Source organism: Mandrillus leucophaeus, unplaced genomic scaffold (genome assembly GCF_000951045.1).
Source record: "Mandrillus leucophaeus isolate KB7577 unplaced genomic scaffold, Mleu.le_1.0 Scaffold108, whole genome shotgun sequence".
Taxonomy (NCBI): domain Eukaryota; kingdom Metazoa; phylum Chordata; class Mammalia; order Primates; family Cercopithecidae; genus Mandrillus; species Mandrillus leucophaeus.
The window spans coordinates 4486675-4512747 of NW_012098987.1; the positions used below are offsets into that span (position 1 = coordinate 4486675).

General features: G+C 37.4%; 1 protein-coding gene across 1 annotated transcript in view; it reads right to left on the bottom strand.

Moving 5' to 3' along the window:
- The window catches only part of PRTG (protogenin), a 154934-nt gene that overhangs the window by 31575 nt on the left and 97286 nt on the right, over positions 1 to 26073 (bottom strand). Inside the window, exons 10-12 of the mRNA XM_011986725.1 lie at positions 25312 to 25476; positions 23131 to 23436; positions 22203 to 22391 (exon numbers count right to left, since the gene is read on the bottom strand). Coding sequence (XP_011842115.1) covers positions 22203 to 22391; positions 23131 to 23436; positions 25312 to 25476 — 660 coding nt within the window. The remainder of the gene's footprint in view (positions 1 to 22202; positions 22392 to 23130; positions 23437 to 25311; positions 25477 to 26073) is intronic.

The following is a 26073-nucleotide window of genomic DNA, read 5'->3' on the forward strand; positions in this document are numbered from 1 at the left end:
AGTACATTCTAAAGAATGGCATCCACTCCTACGAAGTGGCTTGAAACCCTTCCCCTCCCGTCTCCAACTTCTTGGTTAAGTTATCTCTGAAACAGGCTAGGTTACAGGCCCCGAATAAATGGGAGATATTAATACATACGTTCAAGCTACTTAAATGCCCAGTAGAACAAAAGCACAATAATGAGATATATAAACATTAGATAGTAAATCAATTTTACTTTAAGGAGAACACATTCAAGAATTCCAATCCTGCTGGCTTTTGACCATTGCTTTATTCTTACACTTCTTTAAGACCCAAGGCAAAAGCTAACAAGCTCACTGAGTAGGAAGCTTCTACACCACACCTTCCCCCCAATACCGTGAAAAGTAAGTACTGCCTGATTGAAGATGAACTAAGACAGTAAAACCGATGGACATCACATTCAAACTTTATGGACTCTTTGTTGTAATACTAACAGGTTTGTTCCCTGGAAAATGCGTAAGAAAAAACAATCATTTCAAAGTACTGCGCTGTGGATCAATAATAAGAGATAATCTTTGGGTCATAAAAATAGGTCTTCGTTGCTTTCAGCTGATGTTTTTTTGTGAGGCTCCAGAAGCCTTGAAAAGAGCCAGGTCAGAGCAAGCAGATCGGGGTTAGATAAAATTAAGAGAAAACCTGAGGTCAAGAACATGAGAAAACTTTTCCCCCACAGAAGTGACTCCACCTCCAACACTATTTCTAAAATTCAGCTCTGGTGAAGACTTAAGAGAGTTTTATTGCCCATCCTTCTGTGGAAATTCTCAAGTAGGGGGAAAAAATCCTCCTACGACCAAAGGAAGAAAAGCAATCACATCTACTTTAGGATTACCCTCTGCCACTTTTCAGTTTACAGACAGGAACACACTGGGGTGGCCTAATAAAATGCATAAAGAAAATAAAAAAGCACTATTTGAAAATGACTATGTATAACTTTAAATTGTTTACTTAAAATGCTGCTATAGAAAAGCTTTGCTATAGCAGCAACAAAGTGTCACAATCAATACAGCTTCAAAGCATTAAAAATCGTCAAATCAGAATATATATGCAAAAGTAGGTAGCAATCGGAAAATATGCTGATACAAGGTCAGGATATGCGAAATCTCAAGATGTTTAGGGAGGAAATTATCAGAATAAGTAAGAAAGGTGAAAGTCTGAAGGATGAAACCTAATGTCTAGCCAAATATCCATTTTTAATTTAATCTTTTGTACTACAAGGTTTTGTGTAAGCCTTTTCAGGCCCATTGTTCCCCTGCAGTCCAACTGGAGAGCTCCTTGGTCTGGCTAGCCAGGGTGACTGCACTGCCCCCAAGCCTGTCTCTTTGACACAATACCCCCCTCCCATAATTATTCAGAGAAGAGGCCAGCGGTACGGACTCCTCTGACACCTGGGTCATGGCCTCTGACATAGAATCTGGGGCCAGCTCAAGTCTGGCCCAGCAGCAGAGGAGCAGGAAAAACGCTAAGGGGGATGGGTGGGAAAGGGAAGCCGAGTGAAACACTAGGCTAAAATACTATGTGTAAGCACAGTAACAAAAACACAAATCACATTTGAACAATGGGATCTGCCTTCAAGTCTTCCAAATGTAAGATTACAGTGTTTCTCCACTTGAAATCACACTGAGATGAGGGGAGCAGATCTCTAAGACAGAATTCTTTGTCTCATATCATCAAACTTGTGTTAGAATTGGAAAATGTGAATTCATGATGATTAAAATAATATCTTATATGAACGTACTAGTCATGCTGATTTAAAAAACAGGTTTTTAGCTAAAAGAAGGTAAACTTTAAGCCTAGATTAAAAATTCATTCTCCATTTATAAACTGAATCTCTAAAAGGGATTGTTACTCAGAAACATTTTTCACTTTGTTTGCATTATAAATTTAAAGGAGTTCTCTTTAATGATGACTATGCCAAAATGTTATAAATTTGTCGTATGATAATATATAGAAGATTTGAGTGTAAAACAGAACGGCAGATGGAGTGGTCAGTCCTTCCCTTCTCACACTTTCCCTGTGTATTCTATATACAGCTTTCATGGAAGCTCACCGGTAGAGTACTGATCTAAACCTGAAATGACACACTCTTTTGTTTTGCCCCCCACCCCCCGAAGGGTCTTAAGACAAATAACCTCTCTCACTCCCAGTAAAAACATCCCCTCTCCTACTGAGTTTAGAATAATTTAGAAGAAAGTTCTTTGTATGTGACATTTGAGAATCAGTTTCCTACCAAAATAAGTATATCCTATTGATCTTTTTTTTTTTTTTTTTTTTCCCTGAGATGCAGTTTCCCTCTTTGTTGCCCAGGCTGGAGTGCAATGGCGTGATCTCAGCTCACTGCAACCTCTGCCTCCTGGGTTCAAGTGATTCTCCTGCCTCAGCCTCCTGAGTAGCTGGGATTACAGGCATGTCCCACCACGCCCAGCTAATTTTTGTACTTTTAGTAGAGACAGCATTTTGACCTGTCAGCCAGGCTGGTCTCGAACTCCTGACCTCAGGTGATCTGCTCGCCGGCCTCAGCCTCCCAAAGTGCTGGAATTACAGGCATCAGCCACTGCACCCAGCCAAATAATTTCTATTTTTTTTTCTTTTTTTTGAGACAGAGTCTCGCTCTGTTGCCCAGGCTGGAGTGCAGTGGCGCAATCTCGGCTCACTGCAAGCTCTGCCTCCCGGGTTCATGCGATTCTCCTGCCTCAGCCTCCTGAGTAGCTGGGACTACAGGTGCCCGCTATCATGCAGGGCTAATTTTTTGTAAATTTTTTTTTTTTTTGTAGAGATGGTGTTTCACCATGTTGGCCAGGATGGTCTCGATCTCCTGACCTCATGATCCACCCACCTCAGCCTCCCAAAGTGCTGGGATTACAGGCGTGAGCCACTGCACCTGGCTGATAATTTCTACTTTTAAAATCTCCCCCAAATGACTGGGATTGTTTTGTAAACTCCAGAAGCATAAGGCTTTCCTTTCCCAGTTATGTTGTATTCACTAATGTTTTGATCCTGTTATTTCGTTTTTGATCATGTAATTTCATTTTTATTTGTCCATCAGGCTTTTAAAAATTATTTTAAAAACACTTTTTATTTTTTGACAAATGTATTCCCTTAGGATGTCTAGATAAGAAATATTTAGAGTTGAAGATTTCTACTTGAACTCTGCTATAAGTGAATTTGATTTACATTCAAACACTGAAAAACTAATACGAAAGTGAGACTGGAAGGTCCCACAAACATGGTTTTTGATCTCCTATGTACTTCTCTAATGGAAGGCCTTTCCTTTTGTGAATCGCTGTGGAAGAAAGGAACCTCACTGGTCCAATTGTGTAAGATGAGTCTCTCCCACTGCACTACCAATTAATGGAAATACAGTGAGGGTTGATATCTCCTTTGGTTAGGGAAGAGAAAAAGAAAAGAACACTTCAAAAGGACAGTGGCTTAACTGTCCCAGAATTTATAGTAGTTGTATATGAACCATACTATTAAGGCTATGTCCACATATACATACCCAAATAATTTAAAAGGGAGTAAAATGGAATGATCATTGATTATAAGTACAAAATTTATAATTCTAAAACAAAAAAAGTGTGTTAGAATAGTGGTGTGTGTGCCGTATCCTAGAATCATTAAGAAGGTATAAAATTTACAAAGGAAGTTTAAAGTTGTTACATCAGAAAATGAAATAAATTTGATGATGTTGACATTTCTATCAAAAACAATCATTACCCTAAAAGCATCCGAAGTAGAACACTTGACTCATGCTACTGTACTTGGCTTAGCATTTGTTTAAGTAGCTGCTCTGTCTGCCAACACACATACACGGTCTGTCTCACATACATCATTGCCTTACAAACAATATTTTTATAGACTGACAGAGAGAGCCTATTCATGACAACCAAACTTCCCCTGAAGCTATGAAATAAATTTCCTCCCAGGACTAATATTTTTCTGTTTCACTGTCGTGGGCTTGCCATGCCATTTTGACCCTTTTGTGAAGCAACATGAAAATACCATCTATCATCTCCTGAACCACAGTGACTTGGTCAGAGGTGCACAGTTTCATTGCAAAAACATCTGTAGTTTGATAACCATCCCTTCAAATCTCAACCCTCGGCAGTGAAAAGCAAGCTTACAAAATGAGAAAGATGCAGATGGCTTGAAACCAATCTTAAATTTCTTCTCAAGTGGGAAATGCAAGCTGGTAAAATATCGGCTTCATCAATCACAGTGATAAAACCATGATTGATTATTTATATACACCTCCTTTAAAACTCACAAGAAACAGTATGTTACAACAACTTATGTAAACTTCACTGAGTGCATCACTCGGAAATCGATTTTAATGTTAGCAAATAAGAGAATTCTGGGAGTTCTGAGATCTGAGCAGCTGCATATTATTAATGTGTTAACTGGCTATAAACAGTCTATTCAACCTGAAATTTTTCAGGTATTAAAAGATACTGAAGATACTTAGGGGTACTGAAAGGTATTCAACGTATCTTCAAATGGTTTTCAAGACATATGACAGAGAACCTCAAACAATTTAAGCATATACAATTAAACCAAAAAGATTTTCCGATAAATAGAACATTCAACAGATCTAGGTTTCTTATATTCAATCTGAAATATATTATTATAAATATCAGTTTACAAACGTTTCCTGAATGAGTTATTCAGTTGTTTAAGGAAATAATTTCAGTTCAGAGTATTTTTGTATTATCCACTCAGCTACAGAAACAGCCTTTAGTTTCTCAAGTGGGCTTTGGACAGTATGAATAAGACAGTAAGAACTATGGACAATATGAACAAGTGGGCTTTGGACAGTATGAATAAGAAACTGATTTTCTGTGCCTTAATTTCTTAAGAGGCAAACTTATAATATATACTGACTGATACAACTTTTAAATATCCCCACATTCGTAGAGAATTTTTTTTATAAGCAATTGCTTCAGAAGTGCTGTTGTTTTAACCTTTCAGTGCCTAATCATTGTAAACTCATTATCTAATTTGGAGATGCTACAGACTAAAAATTGTCAGTACAAGAGTACAGGGCATTTTTAAACCTTTAAAATTAGTTTTAGACATTGTAATGTATTTGCTTTATTTCCTATTCTTTTTTGTGTGTACTTATACACATCTTTTCTTTTATTGAATCACCATGACACTTCACATCACACCTAAATACTGTGACCTTTTCCCCTAAAGAGGAATGTTCTTCAACATAAACACAGTATTATTACACCAAACAAATTTAACAATGGCAACATTTGTCTAATATATAGTCTGTATTTAAATTTCCAAAATTGTCCAATAACATTATTTATAACTGCTTTTCCCCACAAAAATCCAGGATTACACACTCCACGTCATGTTTCCATCTAGAACTGTCTCCTGCTCTTTTCCTGTCTTCCCCAAGGATGGCATTTCCAGTTGAGCTGTTTTGTGGAATGTCTCACAATCTGGACTTATCTGACGGTTTCTTATTAGATTCGGGCTAAACATTTTTGACGAGAATACTACAAAGGTTAAATTACGACTTTAATCTAGGGTATTTTATGAAGGAAAAACAAAAAATCTATAATCTGTTAGGTTGCTTGTTGAAGAGAGACATGACTTCAAAAGCTTTCCTAACCCAGAGCAGTATAATTTTTCTTTTTCTTTTTTTTGAGACAGAGTCTCGCTCTGTCGCCCAGGCTGGAGTGCAGTGGCGCAATCTCGGCTCACTGCAACCTCCACCTCCTGGTTCACGCCATTCTCCTGCCTCAGCCTCCTGAGTAGCTGTGACTACAGGTGCCCGCCACTACGCCCGGTTAACATTTTGTATTTTTAGCAGAGACGGGGTTTCACCGTGTTAGCCAGGATGGTCTCGATCTCCTGACCTCGTGATCCGCCTGTCTCAGCCTCCCAAAGTGCTGGGATTACAGGCATGAGCCCGGCCAGAGCAGCATAATTTTCTTAGTGGCCAATTTTATCTCTTTTTATCTATATCAAGTTATATTCATCTATCTATATACAAATGTTTATATTGATCACTTGTTTGACACTAAGGACAATAAAAAGAACAGATACCAGCATGCTGTCAGACTTCTAGTAAGATTTCTAGAACTACCTGGGACTTTGAATATAAAGTATGCAAATGTAGATTTCTTTTTAAATTCCCAATGAATCATACTAGAATGCCAATCTGTAAAGTCTACACAGCACCGGAATACAGTATACCAAGAACGAGGCCATGTAAGTACACAATTGAGCCCTCTGAGGACACAGAATTACTATGATTAAAACAATCACTGTAATTTCTCAGAGATACGCACAGAAAAATGGGCCTTTTACAAGCGTGTCTCCATCTTAAGGTTATTGGAGGCTTTAAACATAGTTTCTATTGTTTTGTGGGGTCACAATTGAGGTCCATTGCCATGATTTTTCTTCTGAGATAAAGGTCATTTTAAAAAAAGAAAGGATATGTAGCTATTCAAGAAAGGGGAACACACTAAAAATCATCATACTTGGTCATTCAGATGGAGAAAGGTGAAAGTTAAGAAAAAATGTTTTGTTTCCTCCACTAATATCTCTAGGTCAACCAAAACTTTATAACTTCTTAATAATCCTAGATACCACAGGAATCTTCTTTCCTTATTATCAAGCATACGTTAAAATGATTTCAACACATGATTCATAGAGATTCTTCAACCATTTCAACATAGGAGTTTTTCCTGAGGTAATGTATCCTGGGAATTTAATTAGTATACTACAAACTTCTTCTGATAATTAAAATATCCTGTGTCCCATAGCTAACTGTAGTTTGTTCTGACTGCAAGGAAGTAAGTAACTAAACTTATAGGCCATTTCTAGCAATAGTATAAGACCATATGGCACGCAATAAAGAACATAATCCTAGCTTCATTGATTTTCCAGTCCTTATTTATCTTTGTCCCAATATCTTCATCTAGGTATATTCAATTTAAAATTACTTTTTAAAAAATTAGAATCAAATACATTTGTTATGAAAAATTTATAGAATTCAGACAAGCAAACAAAAGGAAATAAAAATAAAAGGTTCTTAATACCAGCACATGGAGATAAGCACTGTGAACATTAGGTTGCTATTTTCTTTTCATTCCCCTTTACTATCCATACATACACATATTCAATATTTATGTATTTTATAACCTGCTTTTAAAATGTAATACACTGTGAACTATTTCTGTCATTTCTCTTCTAAAACATTCCTTTCAATGTCCGTATTTATTCAGATGACATCAGGAGCGTTCAGGGTGGTATGGCTGTAGACTATATTCAAATTGTATGAATGTACCATAGCTTATTAAATCTCAGTAGCTAAAAATATAGGTTTTCTCCAGCTTTTCCAATTATAAGTGACCCTGTATATTAAACACTCTTGAGGTTAAATGTTTGTGCATGCACATTATTATTATTATTACATATATTTTTTGAGATGAAGTCTTGCTCTGTAGCCCAAGCTGGAGTGCAATGGTGCAATCTTGGCTCACTGCAACCTCTGCCTGCTGGGTTCAAGCGATTCTCCTGCCTCAGCCTCCCAAGCAGCTGGGACTACAGGTGCACGCACCACAATGCCAGGCTAAGTTTTGTATTTTTAGTAGAGACGGCATTTCACTATGTTGGCCAGGCTGGTCTCGAACTCCTGACCTCGTGATCCGCCCACCTCAGCTTCTCAAAGTGCTGGGATTATAGGCGTGAGCCACTGTGCCTGGCCCTCAATATTATTTTCTTGTGATAGGTCTCTATTAATGGAATTTCTGGTCAGAGTATGCCTAAGTCCCCTCCCATTTTTGGTATTGCCCAATTATCCCTAGAAAAGTTGTATATTAATTTACATTCTCGCTTTAAGTATGAGTGTGTTTAACCCTAAATTCCTAATACTGGGCCTTGTTTCATCTATTTGTTTTTTTATTTTCTTAAGTTTGGTGTTTCTGTATCAGGTCACTTCAACTTTCTTAGAAGGAAACGGGAGATATATAAATTTGAAATAATGATTCCAGTTAGATGTATTTACACAATCTACCCAGGAAGAGATGAACCAATAGTGATAATCAGGCACAATGTGCTGTCTTACTGTGTGCACAGGTTTTATAAGTTATTAACATCCTGGCAGGCTGGGAAAGCTAAGATGCCACTGTAACACTCAGCTGAGGCAGCTGCTCTAGTTTCTATGAGAAATCAAGATAAATGTCAATGGAGTCGGCTATCAAGGCTAATTCAAGGGGCCTCCTCTTACAGCAGCCCCCATTTGCTGGGATTTCAAGTCTTTCAAGCTTCTAAGCATCTCAAAATGGAATAGGAAAATATGTACAGTTTCAATAAACTATGTCAGGATGATGTTAGAGAACCCTTGTGGGATCACACTAGCTTATCCAAACCAACTGATAAACCAACTGAGACAGAAATGAGTACTCGTATTTAGCCTGCTTTGATGATCATTCTATCGCTTTAGTTTATTCTATCCCTTCTTTCACTATCCCATCAGGATCCTTTGCCTAGCTAACTCCTATTATCTTTCAGATCTCAAATTCAGTACCAGCTTCTCAGGAAAACCTACCCAGACCCCCACCCTCAAACTACAGTGTCCACTATTACATAGCCCCTTCACTCCAAATGATTTTACATCATAACACTAAAATTTGTAATGATAAATTATGTGGCGATTTAATTAATGTCTATTTCCTTCTCTAAACTATAAAGCTTCCCAAAGCATAATCACTTAGAAACACCTTACTAGTCTGGGCGCGGTGGTTCATGCCTGTAATCCTAGCACTTTGGGAGGCTGAGGCGGACAGACTGCTGGAGTTCAGGAGATTAGCCTGGGCAACACGGTGAAACCCCGTCTCTACTAAAAACACAAAATTAGCTGGGTATAGTGGTGCACGCCTGAAGTCCCAGCTACTCAGGAGGCTGAGGCAGGAGAATCACTTGAACCCAGAAAATGGAGGTTGCAGTGAGCTGACATCACGCCATTGCGCTCCAGCCTGGGCAACAGAGAGAGACTCAAAAAAAAAAAAAAAAAAAAAAAACTCAAAAACAAAACAAAACACCTGATTCAATATTTTAGAACAGTGGTTTCCAAATTTTTAAATTTCACTATCCATCAGTAATTTTTTCTAACACACATACTCATTATATATACCGTATTTATAACATACATATGTGTGACTGCCCTAATATATTATGTATGTTATAAAATAAACATACAAAAATATTTTTAAAGACTAAGATAAAACATTTTCCTCCAGCAAGTGTTGTCTTGCAGCTCCCCTCCGGTCCATGGAGTGCGTAATTAGTACAAGGCTTAAAATTTCATGTGCGTTAAGTTTTTTTAAGAAGAAAGTTTAAACCAAAAACAAAACAAAAACCACAAATGTAATTACTGCTATGCAGCAAATGTTTTTTTTCTATCTACCCTGAAGTTTCTTTCATGTGCTAATGGTTTCTTTTAAAAAACCCCCTCTCGTTTAACTTAGATCTTTAAGGACCTCACACATCTAAAGATTCTTTACATTCGCCAGAAACTTCCAGAGTGGTCTGAGGGCTGACATGCAGTATGATTAATGGACAGTATTGATTTAATTTTCTACAAGAGTTCTTCCTTCTCTGAAGAGATAGATGCTCTTTGCAATTCCCGTCAAGCATTGTACCATGCTTACAGACTCTTAAAAACAGGAGAATGAAAAGTTTACTGAAGCTTTTTCTTCATTTGTAGAAATACCATTTGAAAGTTTGGGCCTTCAAGACAATCAACAGCCTGTCTATACCTAGTTGCATCTTCCTGAGACCAAGGAAACTTTTATTTGAAGTTTTATTAGCACATATAAAAAGGAAACAAAACAAAAAGCAGTAAAATCAATTTAGTAGGTAAACCTCAAGATATAAATACAAAGTGCTTTAAAAACACTGACATTTTAAAAGAGATACATAAAGAGTCAGCAGAAAGCTATGAAGTATTAAATAGATCTGAGTATCGTTAAATAATAAATTATGAAAATTTCTTCAAAGGTCTCCATTTGATGTCCCATTTGGAGCAGAGTTAAACCAATTTTTCTGGAGACAATGGGGAACTAATTTTGCTCTCATGTGTTTTTTATGTTTTAAATCTGAAGAAAAACTTAATTTCTTAACACATAAAGTGATAGGGATTCCACTCTCCCCCATCTGTTGATCATGCCCATTTCTTAAAAACAAACAAAAAAAAGTTTTCATTGTCTTGCTTTCCCCAAAAACAAACAAACAAACAAACAAACAAACAAACAACTATCCAGATATTTCAAGTGAGAATTTAATTTGAGGGAGCCAGCAGGAGGGGATATTCCCTGGGTGCAAGAGAAACAGAGAAGGACACCATGCCCAGGGTATCCTTGACTCCAACTTTCCAATATCAGAGCACAAACTTAACTGACATCAGACTCCCTAAAATGGAAGTGCATCCCAACTGGTATTTCACCTTATAAACTGATTAAAACAACAACAGCAGCAACACAGCCACATGAAATAATGGAACTTCCTCATATCCTGCTTATTTTCTCCATCTCCACAGGGGCCTTACTTTATTTAGGGTTCTTTTCAGTCAGGCATGTGGAGTGAGGCTCCACAAGTACTGTAAATCTTTACCCAGTGCCAAAGGTCAAAGGGTTATCTGTGCTATGTAGTTTCAGGGTAGACGATTTTCTTTACTCTTTCTTTCTTTTCTTTTTTAAGCAAGAAGACAAAATGCATGCATATGAATCACAGCAAGCTAATTTAGGTACTAAAAAAAGTTACTCTTCTCCACATGAACTGCTTTCTCAAGAAAACCACTAAATATCAACTTTTCAGTCATTCTACAAAGAGAAACCAGATGCAACTGAGCCCCCTCCCTAGCACCACTGTCTGCTAGAAAACTTGCCACACAGCTGCTAAAGCAGTAAAACAACTTCAGACCTACAAAAGTGATGACCATTTAGGCAAATGCATCAGTTTTATTCTTGGAAGAAAAAGAAACCTTGCTTAATGCTCAAAAAAAGAAAAAAGAGGAGTAGCTGTGTATCATTTTGTTCACATTTTTCACCTCAATAACAAGTTAGATGTTTTTCACAGAGCTCTCCATGTTTTAGAGCATTTCAAAAGGTGATGACTATTCAAGGCTAAGGATATAAAGCTCCAGGAAAAAACATCAAAATTCTTTGCCTAATTATTTGTGTTTGAAATTTTTTGGAAAGTTGAACTTTCTTAAAGATGGTGGAAAAAATGTTTAAGTATAGGCATATATTGCTGTCTTTCTTCTTTCTCCAAAATGACTTAAGTATGAACTAAAATGATTTGTAACATCCCATAGGGTGGCATTAATATAACTCTGATACAATGCTATATACAGCACGCAAGTAAAAGGTATTTCTTCTCTCCGGCAGCACTGTTATTTTAATATTGTTTGCAATCCTCCGAATTTAAGAGGCAGAAATGCAAATTATGATAGTTTGAGCTACTGCATTCAACTGGGTTACAAAAAGAAGTTTAAAAAAGGTTTTCAAATATTGAAGAAAGCAAAATATCTTCCGTAACTTGCTAGGAGATTCCATTTGGAATGTCATCTATATTTCTCCCACAATATGGCAGCCTGATCTCTTTTGCTTCTTTCTTATTAAAAATTCCTCTATCTTTTGTGGCAAATAAGAGAGACTGATAGATGTTTAGAATTGCACCAAACTAAGAACAAATATAAGTATGACCTCACCTATACTGAAAAATTTCAGTTTCTGAAAGTCTTTGAAGATTTTTTTTTTTAAAAGGGACTCCACTGAAAGATGTATCTCAGAAAATTCAGAAAGTTTGAAGTTTCACATAGTAAGAGAAACTTCAGTGAGATCTGCTGCATGTGCCTCTGTTTCCTAAAAGTGACCTAACCTCCTTTGTTTTACAATTATGCTGACTAGTTTCTTCTGCTGAAGTCTGATAATTTCTTTCAAAGTAGCTAAGCCAGAGAGACGCTGGTCCCTTAGGGCAGAGTACACAGCCTTAACTTCCAACTGCACAACACTAATAAGCCATCTCAGTTCTTCTGAAATAACTTCCAACTACACAACACTAATACGCCATCTCAGTTCTTCTGAAATCTAAACCCGTATATTAAGCTGCTATAGACATCTCCACTGGGACACCAACCTTTCCAACCCAATATGATAAAAAGTGAACTCAGTATCTCCTACTTCCCCAATCCTGGTCTTACTTCTGAAAGCCCTACTACAGAGCAAAAGTACCATCCCCTCAGAACACTTGAGCATCATTCTAATTTCTTCCTCTCCTTAATCATATTTACAGATAAGTTATCGAGCATTTATTATGTATCAACCCGCTGTCCTGTGGGTTCCACATTCAATAATTCTGAGTAATCTAAATGTCGAGGGGAAACTGAGGTTCATGGAGATGAAGTGACTTGAGCAAGATCATACTTTTAGTGGGTTGGAGAGCTGGGATCAAACCCTGGTCATCTGATCTCAAAACCCTCAGTCTTCTAATTTAAAAATTAACATACACTGAAATTTATTTTTTGTTGTTGTTGTATGGTCCTATTTAACACATGTATAGATTTGTGCAACCACCACTACAACCAGAAAAAGAACAATTTCATCACATCCAGGAGCTCCCAATGCTGCCTTCGTGTAGTCAAGTCTTGCCCCCATCTCTAATCATGGCAATCACTGATCTGTTTTCCATCCATACAGTTTTTACTTTTCTTTTTTTTTGGTGGGGGGACAAAGTTTCGCTCTTGTTGCCCAGGCTGGAGTGCAGTGGCGCAATCTCAGCTCACTGCAACCTCTGTCTCCCGGGTTCAAGTGATTCTCCTGCCTCAACCTCCCGCGCAGCTGGGATTACAGGTGCCAGCCACTACGTCCGGCTAATTTTTGTATTTTTAGTAGAGACAGCGTTTCACCATGTTGGTCAGACTGGTTTCGAACTCCTGACCTCAGGTGATCCACCCGCCTCGGCCTCCCAAAGTGCTGGGATTACAGGTGTGAGCCACAACGCCTGGCCCCAGTTTTCACTTTTCAAGAGTGTCATACCAATGAAGGCATAAAGAATGTAACCTTTTAAGACTGGCCTCTTTCACTCAGCATACTGACATTGATATTCATCAATGAACTGTTGCAAGCAGCAATATAGTTCGCTGCTTTTTACTACTGAGGAGTATTCCAACTGTACGGATGTACTGCAGTTTATCTGCTCACCTGATGAAGGACATTTAGGTTGTTTTCAGGTTTTGGCAACTGTGAATAAAGCTAAACATTTGTGTAGAGTTTTTTTGTTGTTTGTTTGGTTTTTCTTTGGCGGGGGTGAGAGGTGTTTTTGTTTTTGTTTTATGAGATGGAGTTCCGCTCTTGTTGCCCAGGCTGGAGTGCAATGGCGCGATCTCGGCTCACTGCAACCTCCACCTCCCGGGTTCAAGTGATTCTCCTGCCCTGGCCTTTCGGATAGCTGGGATTACAGGCGTCTGCCACAATGCCCAGCTAATTTTTGTTATTTTTTAGTAGAGACAGGGTTTCACCATGTTAGCCAGGCTGGTCTTGAACTCCTGACCTCAGGTGATCCACCCACCTCGACCTCCCAAAGTGCTGGGATTACAGGCGTGAGCCACTGCACCTGGCCAAGATGAATAAACTGTAATATAAAAATTTATAAAACAAGATACGGTAATTAAATTGGTACAGATAACAACCTTATGTTTTTAAACTAAGCAGCTTTATATATTTATATATACATATGTAAAGTTCTAAACTAAATTCAGAAATAATGTTGTGTTGTTTTTTTTTTGACACAGGGTCTCACAGGCCCTACCTCCCTTGGCTGGAGTGCAGTGGTGCAAACGGCTCACTGCTACCTCAACCTCCTGGACTCAAGAGATTCTCCCACCTCAGCCTCCTGTAGCTGGGATCATAGGCATGTACCACCACGCCCAGCTAACTTTTTGATTTTTTGTAGAGACAGAGTTTCACCATCTTGCCCAGGCTGGTCTCAAAATCCTTGCTTCAGGCAATTCTCCTACCTCAGCCTCTTAAAGTGCTGGGATTATAGGTGTGAGCCACCGCACCTGGCAGAAATTTTGCATTTCTAACTGACACTATCTCCTAGTCAATGTCTTCATGAGGAGTTAGCTGAAGTATCACAGAAGTTAAAACTGCATGTTGGGAGGATGCTTTCAATTTTGCAATTAATTTAGTGGTAACTGAAGCTTGTTATCAGAAATTTCTATATTTAGTTCATCCTCTGATTTTCAAGAGCAAGGAGCTACTATGTCACAACCCGCCTAGCAAGAGAACCACCAAGAAAGCATAGGAGCTTCTTCATCTTAGACCTACTGGGTTCCATAAAACACTGTACTTACACTGCTATGGAGGGCTTTGAAAACAGTACAGTAGTATTGAGAGTACACTGAGGCCAGGTGCGGTGACTCACACCCATAATCCTAGCACTTTGGGAGGCTGAGGCGCGCAGATTGCCTGAGCTCAGGAGTTCAAGACCAGTCTGGGCAACATGGTGAAACCCTGTCTCTACCAAAAATACAAAAAATTAACCGGGTGTGGTGGCAGGCACCTATAATCCCAGCTATTTGGGAGGCTGAGGAACAAGAATCATTTGAACCCCGTGAGATGGAGGTTGTACCCCCTGAGGCGGAAGAGATGGCGCCACTGAACTCCAGCCTGCACGACCGAGCAAGACTCTGCCTGCCAAGAAAACAACAAAAAAAGCACACATTGAAAAGCTCAATGACAGTAGCTGAATGGGTTAGAAAATATTCTCTTCTTGAATTACTACTAAACACTCCTGGCTTTACCCTGTGGATTCAAATAACAGTTTATGTTATGGATTTATGGACTCCATGGCTATATTTATTTTCTTGTTCATCTAAAACCACAAAACCTAATTAATTTAGCAGAATCACAGTTGCCTAAAATGAGATGCACCAAATCAAGAATAATTAGGTTTTTTTCTGGGAACAGAACATGTTGTTAGATTTCTGACTGGATGCCTCCTGAGAGCTAACTCACACAAAAGGATGGAGAAATTAAAACACTTTAACACAGTTTCAGAACTGGCTTAACAAGAAAGGCATAAACCTAACGTCGAAATTCCTTACCCTTACGTGTTAAAACAATAGGTAGAGGGGAGGCCTGAAATTCAGCATTTCAATAAACTCCCAGATTATGCTGCTGGTCCTGGGACTGCACTTTGAGAAGCAAGAACTATACACAGTCTAAATCTAGAACTTCCAAATTCTACTAATGTGGCCTGGTGCCCTTGATATACCAGTCAGCTAAAAAGGTTTTGTTTTGTTTTGTTTTGTTTTGTTTAATTTTTCAGTGGTTAAAAAAATTTTTCTTTTTCTTTTATTATTATTATTATTATTTGAGACAAAGTCTTGCTCTGTCACCCAGGCTGGAGTGCAGTGGCGGAATCCTGGGTCACTGCAACCTCTGGCTTCCAGATTGAAGCGATTCTCCTGCTTCAGTCTCCTGAGTAGCTGGGATTATAGGCATGCACCACCACCCCTGGCTAATTTTTGTATTTTTAGTAGAGACAGGGTTATGCCATATTGGCCAGTCTTGAACTCCTGACTTCAAGTGATCCACCCACATCGGCCTCCCAGAGTGCTGGGATTATAGACATGAGATTGTATTTCACTGTACCCAGCCTGAACAAAAATTTTTAAAGAATACTATTTTGTGACAAGTCAAAATTACACGAAATTCATACTTCGGTGTCCACAAATGAAGTTTTATTGGAGCATAGCCACACGCATGCATTTATGTATTTTTCAAGGCTGCTTCTGTGCTGCAGCAGCAGAGGTGAATACTTGTGAAAGAGACTACATGGTCCACTGTATCAGTCTTGCTCAGGCTGTCATAACAAAATGCACAGACTGAGTGGTTTAAACAACTGAAATTTGTTTTCTCTCAGTTCTAGAGGCTGGGAAGTCCAACATCACACTCTGGCAGGATTCATTTTCTGGTGAGGGCTTTCTTCCTGGCTCGCAGGTGACTGGGCTTTTCCTACATCCTCACATGGTAGAGAGCATGCTCTGGCATCTCTTCTTCTTTTTATAAGGGCATCAGCCTTACTGGATTAGAACCTCACTCTTATGACCTCATTTAACCTTCACCATCCATCTTTTCACAGGCTCTATATTCAACCAGAGTCACATTTAGGGTGAAGGCTTTAACGTATACATTTTGGGAAGACACAAACATTAGGTCCATAACACCTATAAGGCCTAAAATATTTACAGTCTGTCCCATTACAGAAAAAGTTTGCTTACTCCTGGTCTAGATCTTTACTTCTCAAAGTGGGCAGAAATGCAAGAATTTCAGGCCGCACCCAAACCTACTGAATATTAGAATCTGTGTTTTAACAAGATCTGTGGGTAATCCATATACATTTTAAAGCTCAAGATGCATTAGCTTTCAAATCTAGTGATCATGGTAAATTACTTCAAAAAATATTTTTAAAACATACAGACACAATTTTTAAAATACAGGCTCAATTTTTAAATACACTGCTCTCCTGGGAGGATAATAATTTTAACAAAAACAACTAACGTGTTGAGAACTTATAATGCAATTTTCCCAGGCACTATGCTAACTTTTATATGCATTATTTCATTTAATCTCCCTAACATTCTAAAATCAATATCATTATCCCTACCTAAAAGATTAGGTGAACAGCTAGGATTTAATTTGTTAATAAGTTGTGAAATTTGAAGTCAAATCCAGGCAACAGACAAGGAACTTATTTGACTGATGTTTTTCTTTTACTGTCAGTGTCATGTGATTTCTATAATAGAACATTGTAAATGATGTACTATGGGAATGACAGACACCATTTAGAGTCACAAGAGGTTTCCCAGAAGATTTGAGACTTAAAATCTGGGCAATACTTTCCAAATGTAAGCAGGAGATATACCTCTAATTCATCCAGAGAACACCCAAAGTATTTTACAATGGCAGGTGACCTTTCATTTAACACAAATAATTTAGGAACAAAAATAACCAGATAATGCACTGTAATTCTTATATAGCTCTTATAGTTTCATCAATCTGTAAACACTTTATTTTTAATTAGAGGTAGCTGCAAACTGGCAAATGAAAAATCTTTTCTTTTTTACTATCTTAATATAATAGTATTTTTAGTACTTTTTTTTTTAGAAGCAAATACTTCATTTCTTTTGCAGTATTGGTTTCTGAATTTTTCAAATATTAAGTTCTAAAATTTGAGTTGAGTATCAATCATATTTGATACTTTAAGATACTGCAGAGAATGAAATATTCAAAAATTTCTGCTTTATTGGCAAATTAAGAAAAAAGTCTATGTTGAAGTTTCAACATATTTTGGCATAATAATATGTTAAACACAACAAAAGAAAGGGTAACTTAAAAATATTTCATAGTGAAGAAAGTGAAATACAATAGTTTTTAAATGTTCTCTTTTGTTATAATTTGTACTCACACTTTTGTCAAGTTAGTTTTCTAGTCTACAAGGCAGGTAGTTTCCAAAAGTATTCCTTTAAAGAAGTTTACTGAGTTCAGTTAAATAAATTTATTTTGTGACTGACAGAATGAGTAAGGCTGGGCGTGGTAGCTCACGCCTACAATCCCGGCACTTTGGGAGGCTGAGGTAGGTGGATGGCTTGAGCCCAGGAGTTCAAGACCAGCCTGGGCAACAGAACGAAACCCCATCTCTATCAAAAATACCAAAAATTAGCCCGGTGTGGTGGCGCACACTTATGGTCCCAGCCACTCAGGACCCAGCTGAGGTGGGAGGATTGCCTGAGCCTGGGAGGTGGAGGTTGCATTAAGCCGAGATGGCACCACTGCACTTCAGGCTGGCTGACAAGTGAGACTACGCCTCAAATAAATAAATAAAATGCTGTAGTGTATAGTTTATTATTTTAATTATTCATTTATAATTGGTGTGAAATCTCATGCTCACACTAATCATGCTTACTGTAAAATTAAATAAAATAATGAACAAGCTCAAGTTCTTTGGCAAAATAAAAGCTAAAGATGATCTAACACCAGTGTCCTAAATGTTAATCTGACAACAGTACTACCTAAAAATCTGCCCCCTTTCATTCTTTTATATAAAGACTTAATAATTCAGGACAGTTGACAGCTTGTGAAAACAGTTCCTTTGTAATTATAAGCTAACTTCAGAAATTAAAGCCAATTTCTGAAATCAACAGATGAAAAAAGAGGAACAAATTATTTCAATCAATTATCAGGGAACACAAGTATGTTAGTAATTCTGCTTCAGTTTATTGTGTGATGAATATAACAAGTATTTAAAAATCCTACTTACGACGGAGCTAAACATTGAAAGTGCCTAGGGGAAAAAAAATCAAAGTGAAATTAATCACCACAAAGATACAAAGTCTCAAACCACCACTTACAACAAATCACACAAATGTATTAAATCCCAAGTCTAATGCTTTTTTCCAACCCCACAAAGTAAACCAGTTCTAATTAAAATCAAACTACATTTTAAGTCATCAAAATCAAACAAGCTAACATCAAAGTATTTCCATCACTCTGCCAATATTTATATTATACTATGAAAGACACAATAATCTTTTTAGCTACTTTAAAAAAACTCTACATCTAGGGAACTGAGCTTTGAGGTTTTAGAGTAAAAAGTTCTAAAATAACTTTCATTGCTAAGTATAATTAAATTTAGTTCACTAGAAATTTGTGCCGATATTGGAAAAATCACTCAATTAAATGTCTTTTGTTTAATATTTCGTTTTAAGCAGAGATTACATCTGTCACACCTTTTTATGTAGTACTACAATGTCTCAGAAAAATATTTGAAAATGCTTGTTAAATGAATTGAAATATATAAGTTCATTCATCTTTTTCTTTCTTCCAGAAACAAAGAACTGTGTTTATTACCAAGGAGAGTATGTCCCTATAATATACTTTTTAAACTGAAAATTTAATTATCACAAGTAAAAATAAAAAGATGTGTATAAAGGCATCAGAAAGGGGATTAGTATGAAAATGAAATTTTGAGACACTAGTTTGTTACTCAAATTGACATTGAATCAGCAAAAAGAAGCATTTAAATTTCATTTCCAGGCCTACTTAGCAAATCTAGCTCCAGTTAGAGTATCTTTAATGTGCAAAAGCTCAGTGAAAGCAAGTATTCACCATGCAAGACACAGATAGGATTCCCTTAACCTAATGCCCCCCAGACACATCACTCTCTGTTAAACAGGCAGCTACCGCCAGATGCTCTCACTAAAAATGGTCACAGATGGTCAGTTGTCCAGTTAACAGAACATACTCCCCTCCCAATATTCAAAAGAGAAAAGGAAAGGATAGCTGCTAACACTTGCCTGCTTAGTGAGTTAAACGCATTTGACTGCTCTAAGTTTGGCAAGGCCCCAGCATTGACTTTCTAGGAAAGTAAGACTAGACCATAGGGGTCCCAAGATGAAAAGGCACCTTAAAGGTGATCCAGTCAACAGCTGCACAATGCTTGAATACACAACTGCATCTCTGCCAGTCAGCCATTCCAGCCTTGACTTGGTAGCTCCAGGGGTGCGGAACCTGCTGTCTAACAAGGAAGTCTCTACAGCTGCTAGAGGTCTCTGTTATCCTGAACTGCAATCAGTCCAACCACTCAATCTAATTCCACAGTCAGGAAACATGCAGCTATTTTAATAGACATCGTATACTGACAAAATAATTTCCCAGTTGATGCATTAGAAGTGATTTTAAATGGGTTCGCCTCAAATAGCATACACAGTGGATTTCACAACATAAAAACAAGGGCAGTAATATATGATTTAATTTTAAAACATAAGAGAAAATAAAAGTTTTGAAAGTTGACCATAGTTCAGAGATGATTTAAAAAGTTCAGCAAAGATCAATGGGTCTTCCTCATTATAAATAAATACATACATACATGCGTTGTATGTGTGTATATATATGTATGTATGTATCTGTAGAAAATTTTGAAGAATGGCCAAAGTTTTAATAAAATGTCTCTCTAAACTTTTCACAACCCAATTTTTTTTCTAGTAAATTAGTCACCTATTGAGAATAAGCTCCCTGTGATGTAAAAGAGCATGCTAAGAATGTACTTTTTTGTATCTTCTATATATTCATATTTTCTTTAACAGAAAATGAGAAGTAGTAAGCTTGATCTATGATTCTTCATCAACAATTGTCCCAAATCATGTTTCTTATGTAATAACTAAGCAAAATTTTCTTGAATCAATAATCTGCAGGGAAAGGGACAGAACACTGAGAAGCCACAACTAGGAATAAATGTTGCTGGCTTCAGTGGCAGTAGGTTGGGCTAATGTCATCTCAGTATCAATGGCTTAAGGAAGGTGGAACATAAGTAATTTCTCCTCACCATTTATAAAACTGTGTGACAGGCTGGACATGGTGGCTCACGCCTGTAATCCCAACATTTTGGGAGGCTGAGGTGGGTGGATCACCTGAGGTTGGGAGTTCAAGACCGGCCTGACCAACATGGAGAAATCCCGTCTCTACTAAAAATACAAAATTAGCTGGGCATGATGGTACATGCCTGTAATCCCAGCTACTTGGGAGGCTGAGGCAGGAGAATCGCTTGAACCTGGAAGTAGAGGTTGCGGTGAGCTGATATCGTGCCATTGCACTTCAGCCTGGGCAACAAGAGTGAAACTCCGTCACACACACACACACACACACACACACACACACACGAAAGAAAAAAAAAAGAAAAGAAAAAACTGTGTGACAGAGATCAATAGTGAAACTTATTTAACCGAATGCAGATTAAATTAAGAACCAACATAATGAGATTATAAGCAAAATACCATCTGGAAATCTGCATAGAACCACAGGATGAAGTTCTGTGTCCCTGCATCTGAAAACAGTCTCCCACCACTGCTTCTTACTGTGCAGAGACTCAAATCCAACGCTGCTTTCACAGCCTGTGCTACCGTGAGGCCAGGGAAGGACATGGAGAAGCCCACGGTTGGACTGCTGAGCCTACCTCCCCTCCCCTTCACAGGGCAGTCTGTGAAAGGAAAAGCCAGAGTGCTTTGTAAAATCCTAATATGTCCAGAAGGTGTAACAATTCAGTAGGTATTTAGCAGGTTGGTCATCATAATTAAAGGGACTGCTTTGTACTTAAGGGTAAAAATCTACTTATGAGCAACAAATAGCTAAGTGTACTTTATATCTTGATGAGTTTTTATCAGTTTATATCCATGTTTTGTTTTGTTTTGTTTTGTTTTTTTTGAGACAGAGTCTCGCACTGTCACCCAGGCTGGAGTATAGTGGCGTGATCTTGGCTCATTTCAAGCTCTGCCCAGGTTCAAGCTATTCTGCCCCAGCCTCCCAAGTAGCTGGAATTACAGGCGTGTGCCACCATGCTCAGCTAATTCTTGTATTTTTTTAGTAGAGACGGGGTTTCACCATGTTGGCCAGGCTGGTCTTGAACTCCCGACCTCAAGAGATCCACCCATACTGGTCTCCCAGAGTGCTGGGATTACAAGCATGAGCCACCATGCCCGGCCCATGTATTCATTTTGGATACACATTACTTTCTACTAAACATGCTTACATCATGAAATTCCTTTCACTCTACAAAGATAGGAAGACTAGGGAATAAAATTGTGTCTTTCGGAACACTGATGAACTCAATCACAAAGTTAAGTGCTTTTTCCCAGTGTTCCTGGGTTACAGTTATATAAATATTCAGTTATTTTATACCTAATTCATAATTATATAGCAATTATATAGCACTCTCAGGCACATTTTAATTGAAACTTAACCACTGAATATTATTTGGTGATATCCCTGTTGTAATTCCTATTCTACATCCACCACACACTCACAATAATTGATCAGGAACTCAATCTACCAGAAGTGACCTCCACAAAGAAAAGCAGATTTGCAGAGCTGGACAAAGATAGAAAGATACAATGGCTGCCTGATATTTTGCCACTGGACTCACAATGGTAAGTCAAAGACCAATCACTGGCTTCGGCAGTAGCATATACACACTGACATAGTAAAATCAATTCTTTTCTTTGTACCATTAAGTCAGTTCTCCTGCTTTCTATCCAGTAACTTTTTTCCCAGTTGGTCAGAGAGGAAGGAAAAAGGGAAAAGTACAGTACAAACTCACTCACCTAAGCCACTGAGAGTATAGAGTAGGTCCTTGGTATCCAAGAAAATGGGCCCATTCTCCTGCTGCCCTTCTTCCTTGTAGTACAGCTTGTAGCCCTGAATAGCAGCTGTGTCCTCTACATCTTGCTGCCACCTCACAGAAATGGTGGTACAGTTCAGAGGCTCCAAATGCAACTCTGGAGACTTAGGGGCTAGTAAAATTCATCAGAAAATGTATGTATAAACAACCCAACATCCACATAAAGACACAGAATAGGGTAGTTCTCTCAGTTTTAAGCAAACAATTACCAAAAGGGTCAATCCAATAATTATACCGTAACCTAACTTTCCAAATTTCACAATAATATTAAACTTTGAGATCAAAATTTAAAATATATAAAATACTATCTTAAAAAGACCAAGATATCTAAATAATGATATCTACATATTTAATTTTTTTCCAAAGGGGCAATAAATACTTTCTAATTTTGGCCATCCATTACTCCTCTGTGATATAGAGAACAGACACTCTTGTCAGTCAATTAACAAGAAAACCAGTCATGTTACATTCCACATTAGTAAAACAGAAGAGTCTAGAATTTTGCAGTCCTATACTCTTCCTATTGAACTAAGGATTTTAAAAATATATGGCAATAATATTAATTAGGCTTCTACGAATAGCTTACTTTGGAAACTGAGTTTGATTTGTATTGATCTGTCCACGAGAGATTTGCTAACAGCACAACCAAAAAGTTTACACACAAATAAACTCTATGCAAAAGCAACCACTTAATAAAAAGTTTAATTTTGTTCAATTAAGTCCATCACCTACGGAATATTTTTATTTATAAAACAAAATTTAAAAAATATAAACATAATTTCGAGAAGAAAAACTTGATTCAAAAGTAAAAATACTGTATTATCTTTTCTCAACAGTCTTCAGAAATTCACCTTTCACGCTTGTAGCTTTGGGCGTCCTATGTGACGTCCATACTGATGACTCTCCCAGCCCCACTCTGGTGGCAGCAGTAATCCGAACCAGGTAGACACTGTCAGGTTTCAGACCTTCCAAAAGGTACTCATGCGTGGTTCCCGGGAGCTCCAGAACTTGGATGGAGTTCTCAGTACTTAGGCGGAAAGACAAGCGATACAGCACCACTTGGCCCCGCCGATATTTGGCAGGGATTGGCAGCCAGGAGATGAGAATATCAGTGGGACTTCGACTTGTCAAACTAATTTCAGGAGGTCTCAGGGGAACTAGTCATAGAAGAAAACAGGTTGTTTATGAATATTTAGAATTGAATTGCCACTTAGCACACCAGTAACTGCATTCTCTTAATTAGCGACATATCATAAAGAAGAGACACTTTCAGCCCTAGCAGAGGTTTTCAGTGAAACAGAGAATAAACCAGAAAAAAGAAGAAAAAATAACGAGGGAGGGTTAAGTGTGTGGAACAAAGAATATAAGATATTCTTCACTGTGATTGCGACTGTTTTGTTGCTGTTTGGAACGAATATGAGAATGTTTGATATTCATACAAAATACGAGAATACTTCTCAAATAATTCCACCAAAGGGGCTTTGAAACAAGGGAGAGTGAATTATACAAGGGTGGGGAAGCCTAGGATTCTACAGTTATAACTGAGCAAATCATATTTTGAAGTGTAAGAGTTGCATCTTAAAAATTAATGTGAATTTTGTATTCCTAATTACAACATATGTTGTTTAATATAAAAACAGTTTTTCCTCCAAACATTTTAATAAAACTGGCATTTCAGGAAAATGAGTCAAATACAGTGACAGGTGGTCTAATACTAAGAGTTCACATGGGTTCTAGAGTTAGCTTCTCTGTGTCTGAACCCTTGTTCTACCATGTATGACTCTGTGATCTTGGTCAAATTAACTTCTCTGTATCTAGGTTTCTTCAGACACAAAATGAAGAAAATAATAATAGCTCCTTTTACAGTGTTTCCCTGCTATACTAAGACTCACTTTCTTCAAGGATATAGAGGGAGAACAGACCTCACAAACCAAAAAAAAAAAAAAAAGGTCTATCTTTATTAGCCTGCTTTTCACCTTAGACATGCATAACAAAGGTTAATAGTAACCAGGTAACTAGAGATGTCATATATACTGCAGCTCACTCTAAAGTGGAATAGGCTCTTAAATGAAAACTAAAATTTGGATTCAGTATCCACACGAGTGAACCTTTTTTCATTTAGTCTAAGTCTGATTTTATAAACACCCAAATAAGTGGCATTATAAAGATATAATAAGAGATCTGGGACTAAATGAACAAAAAGGAGATTTGGGGATTATTTATACAAAAACATTTTAAAAACTAAGAGCAGATCATTGCTTGAGGATAAAACATTTGCTAAGGGAGAACAGTATGATTAAGCATATATTAAATAATTCCCTTTCACAGTGCAGGGTACTAAAAAAGGTCTTCTAGAGACTCTGGAAAGACAGATCCCTCCTTTTACAACATGATATAAAGACTGAGAGGAGGAGAATCAGTTCTCTAGGGCTATCTTAATGGATGAAATTTCCCACCATTATAAGAATAATATGAAGGTCTGGTGTTCCCTAAAAGAACCACAACTCAATTTTCAACCCATGGTTAGGAAACAAGTTGAACAAGTAACATTTTCCCCCTTAAGGAGTATAAGCATATTGTATTTAATCAATAGGTACTAAGTGCTAAGAATTTTTTGACAGGTGATAAGTTGTATAAAGTCCAAGTTTTAGAAGTCCAGTACCTTTGGCCCTCAGTTACTACATACACTCAATATGTAACAGTCATTACAGTTATTCATGCCTAGACAAACCTCACATTTTGTTCTATTCAGTACAAAAAAGTTTGCAACATATTTACAATTTAAACTAGGAACCTTTGAAGAAATATAATGGGAATATAAGAATTTTATTATTGAATTTTATATTCTGAAAGTGCTCTTTATCCTTACCATGCTACTGGCAAAAAGCAAGAATGAGATTTTGAATGGCAAATTTAACACACCTGTTTTTTAACCAAAAAGAATATATTTTCTTTAAAACACATTTATTCACTGAAATTGACAAAACATACGAACATTCATAACGAAATGATCTAGAATCATGTTTTCTTACCATCCTCTAGAGTATTCTGTGTCACGTGGTCCGACATCTGGCTGGCTCCCATTGGCATATATGCTACTATGTAGAAAGTATAGTTGCTGGCAGGCTCTAAGTCATCAATAATATAATGAGTTGTGTCATTTCCGATGACTACTTGATACTCTTCATTATTTAAACCTAAATTAAAGAATCCATGTTTTAAAATGACAGATATTCAAAATAAAATAAACAAGACCATTTGCCTGCACTGTGAAACACTGGTCGTTGGGTCTAATCTCAATCTCTTTCGTGCCTCTTTACAAAATGTGAACAGGAAGGTCTTTATTTTCTAAAAGTAACCATATTTTGCTACAAATTTCTAGAGGACTTTTTTCCTGAATAAATCAAACTGAAAAGAATTCATCTTCTCCAAACTTCATTTACCATCTAGTCAAAACCCACAGCAGAGACAATGTACAGTAGTAATATAACAGAGCTTAACACAACAGAATATTGTAATCCGTAACAGTGTAAACTTGATTTGCTTCAACTTGTGGCATTTTTTTTTTCTTTTAAACATAAATGGAGAGACAGTAGGGAATGTAATGGCTCCACTCTTCAGAAAAACAAACCAAAAGTTGTCCTGCAAAAGATCTCATTTTGCCCCTCGAGATTCTATTAAATTTGACTGACATAAGTTGTTCTTTTATTTATAATACTGAGGGCAAAAAAACTGGGAGTCACAGAATGTGCCTCAAAATGCTTTCTCCCACAGTTTTTTTTTTTTTTTTTTTT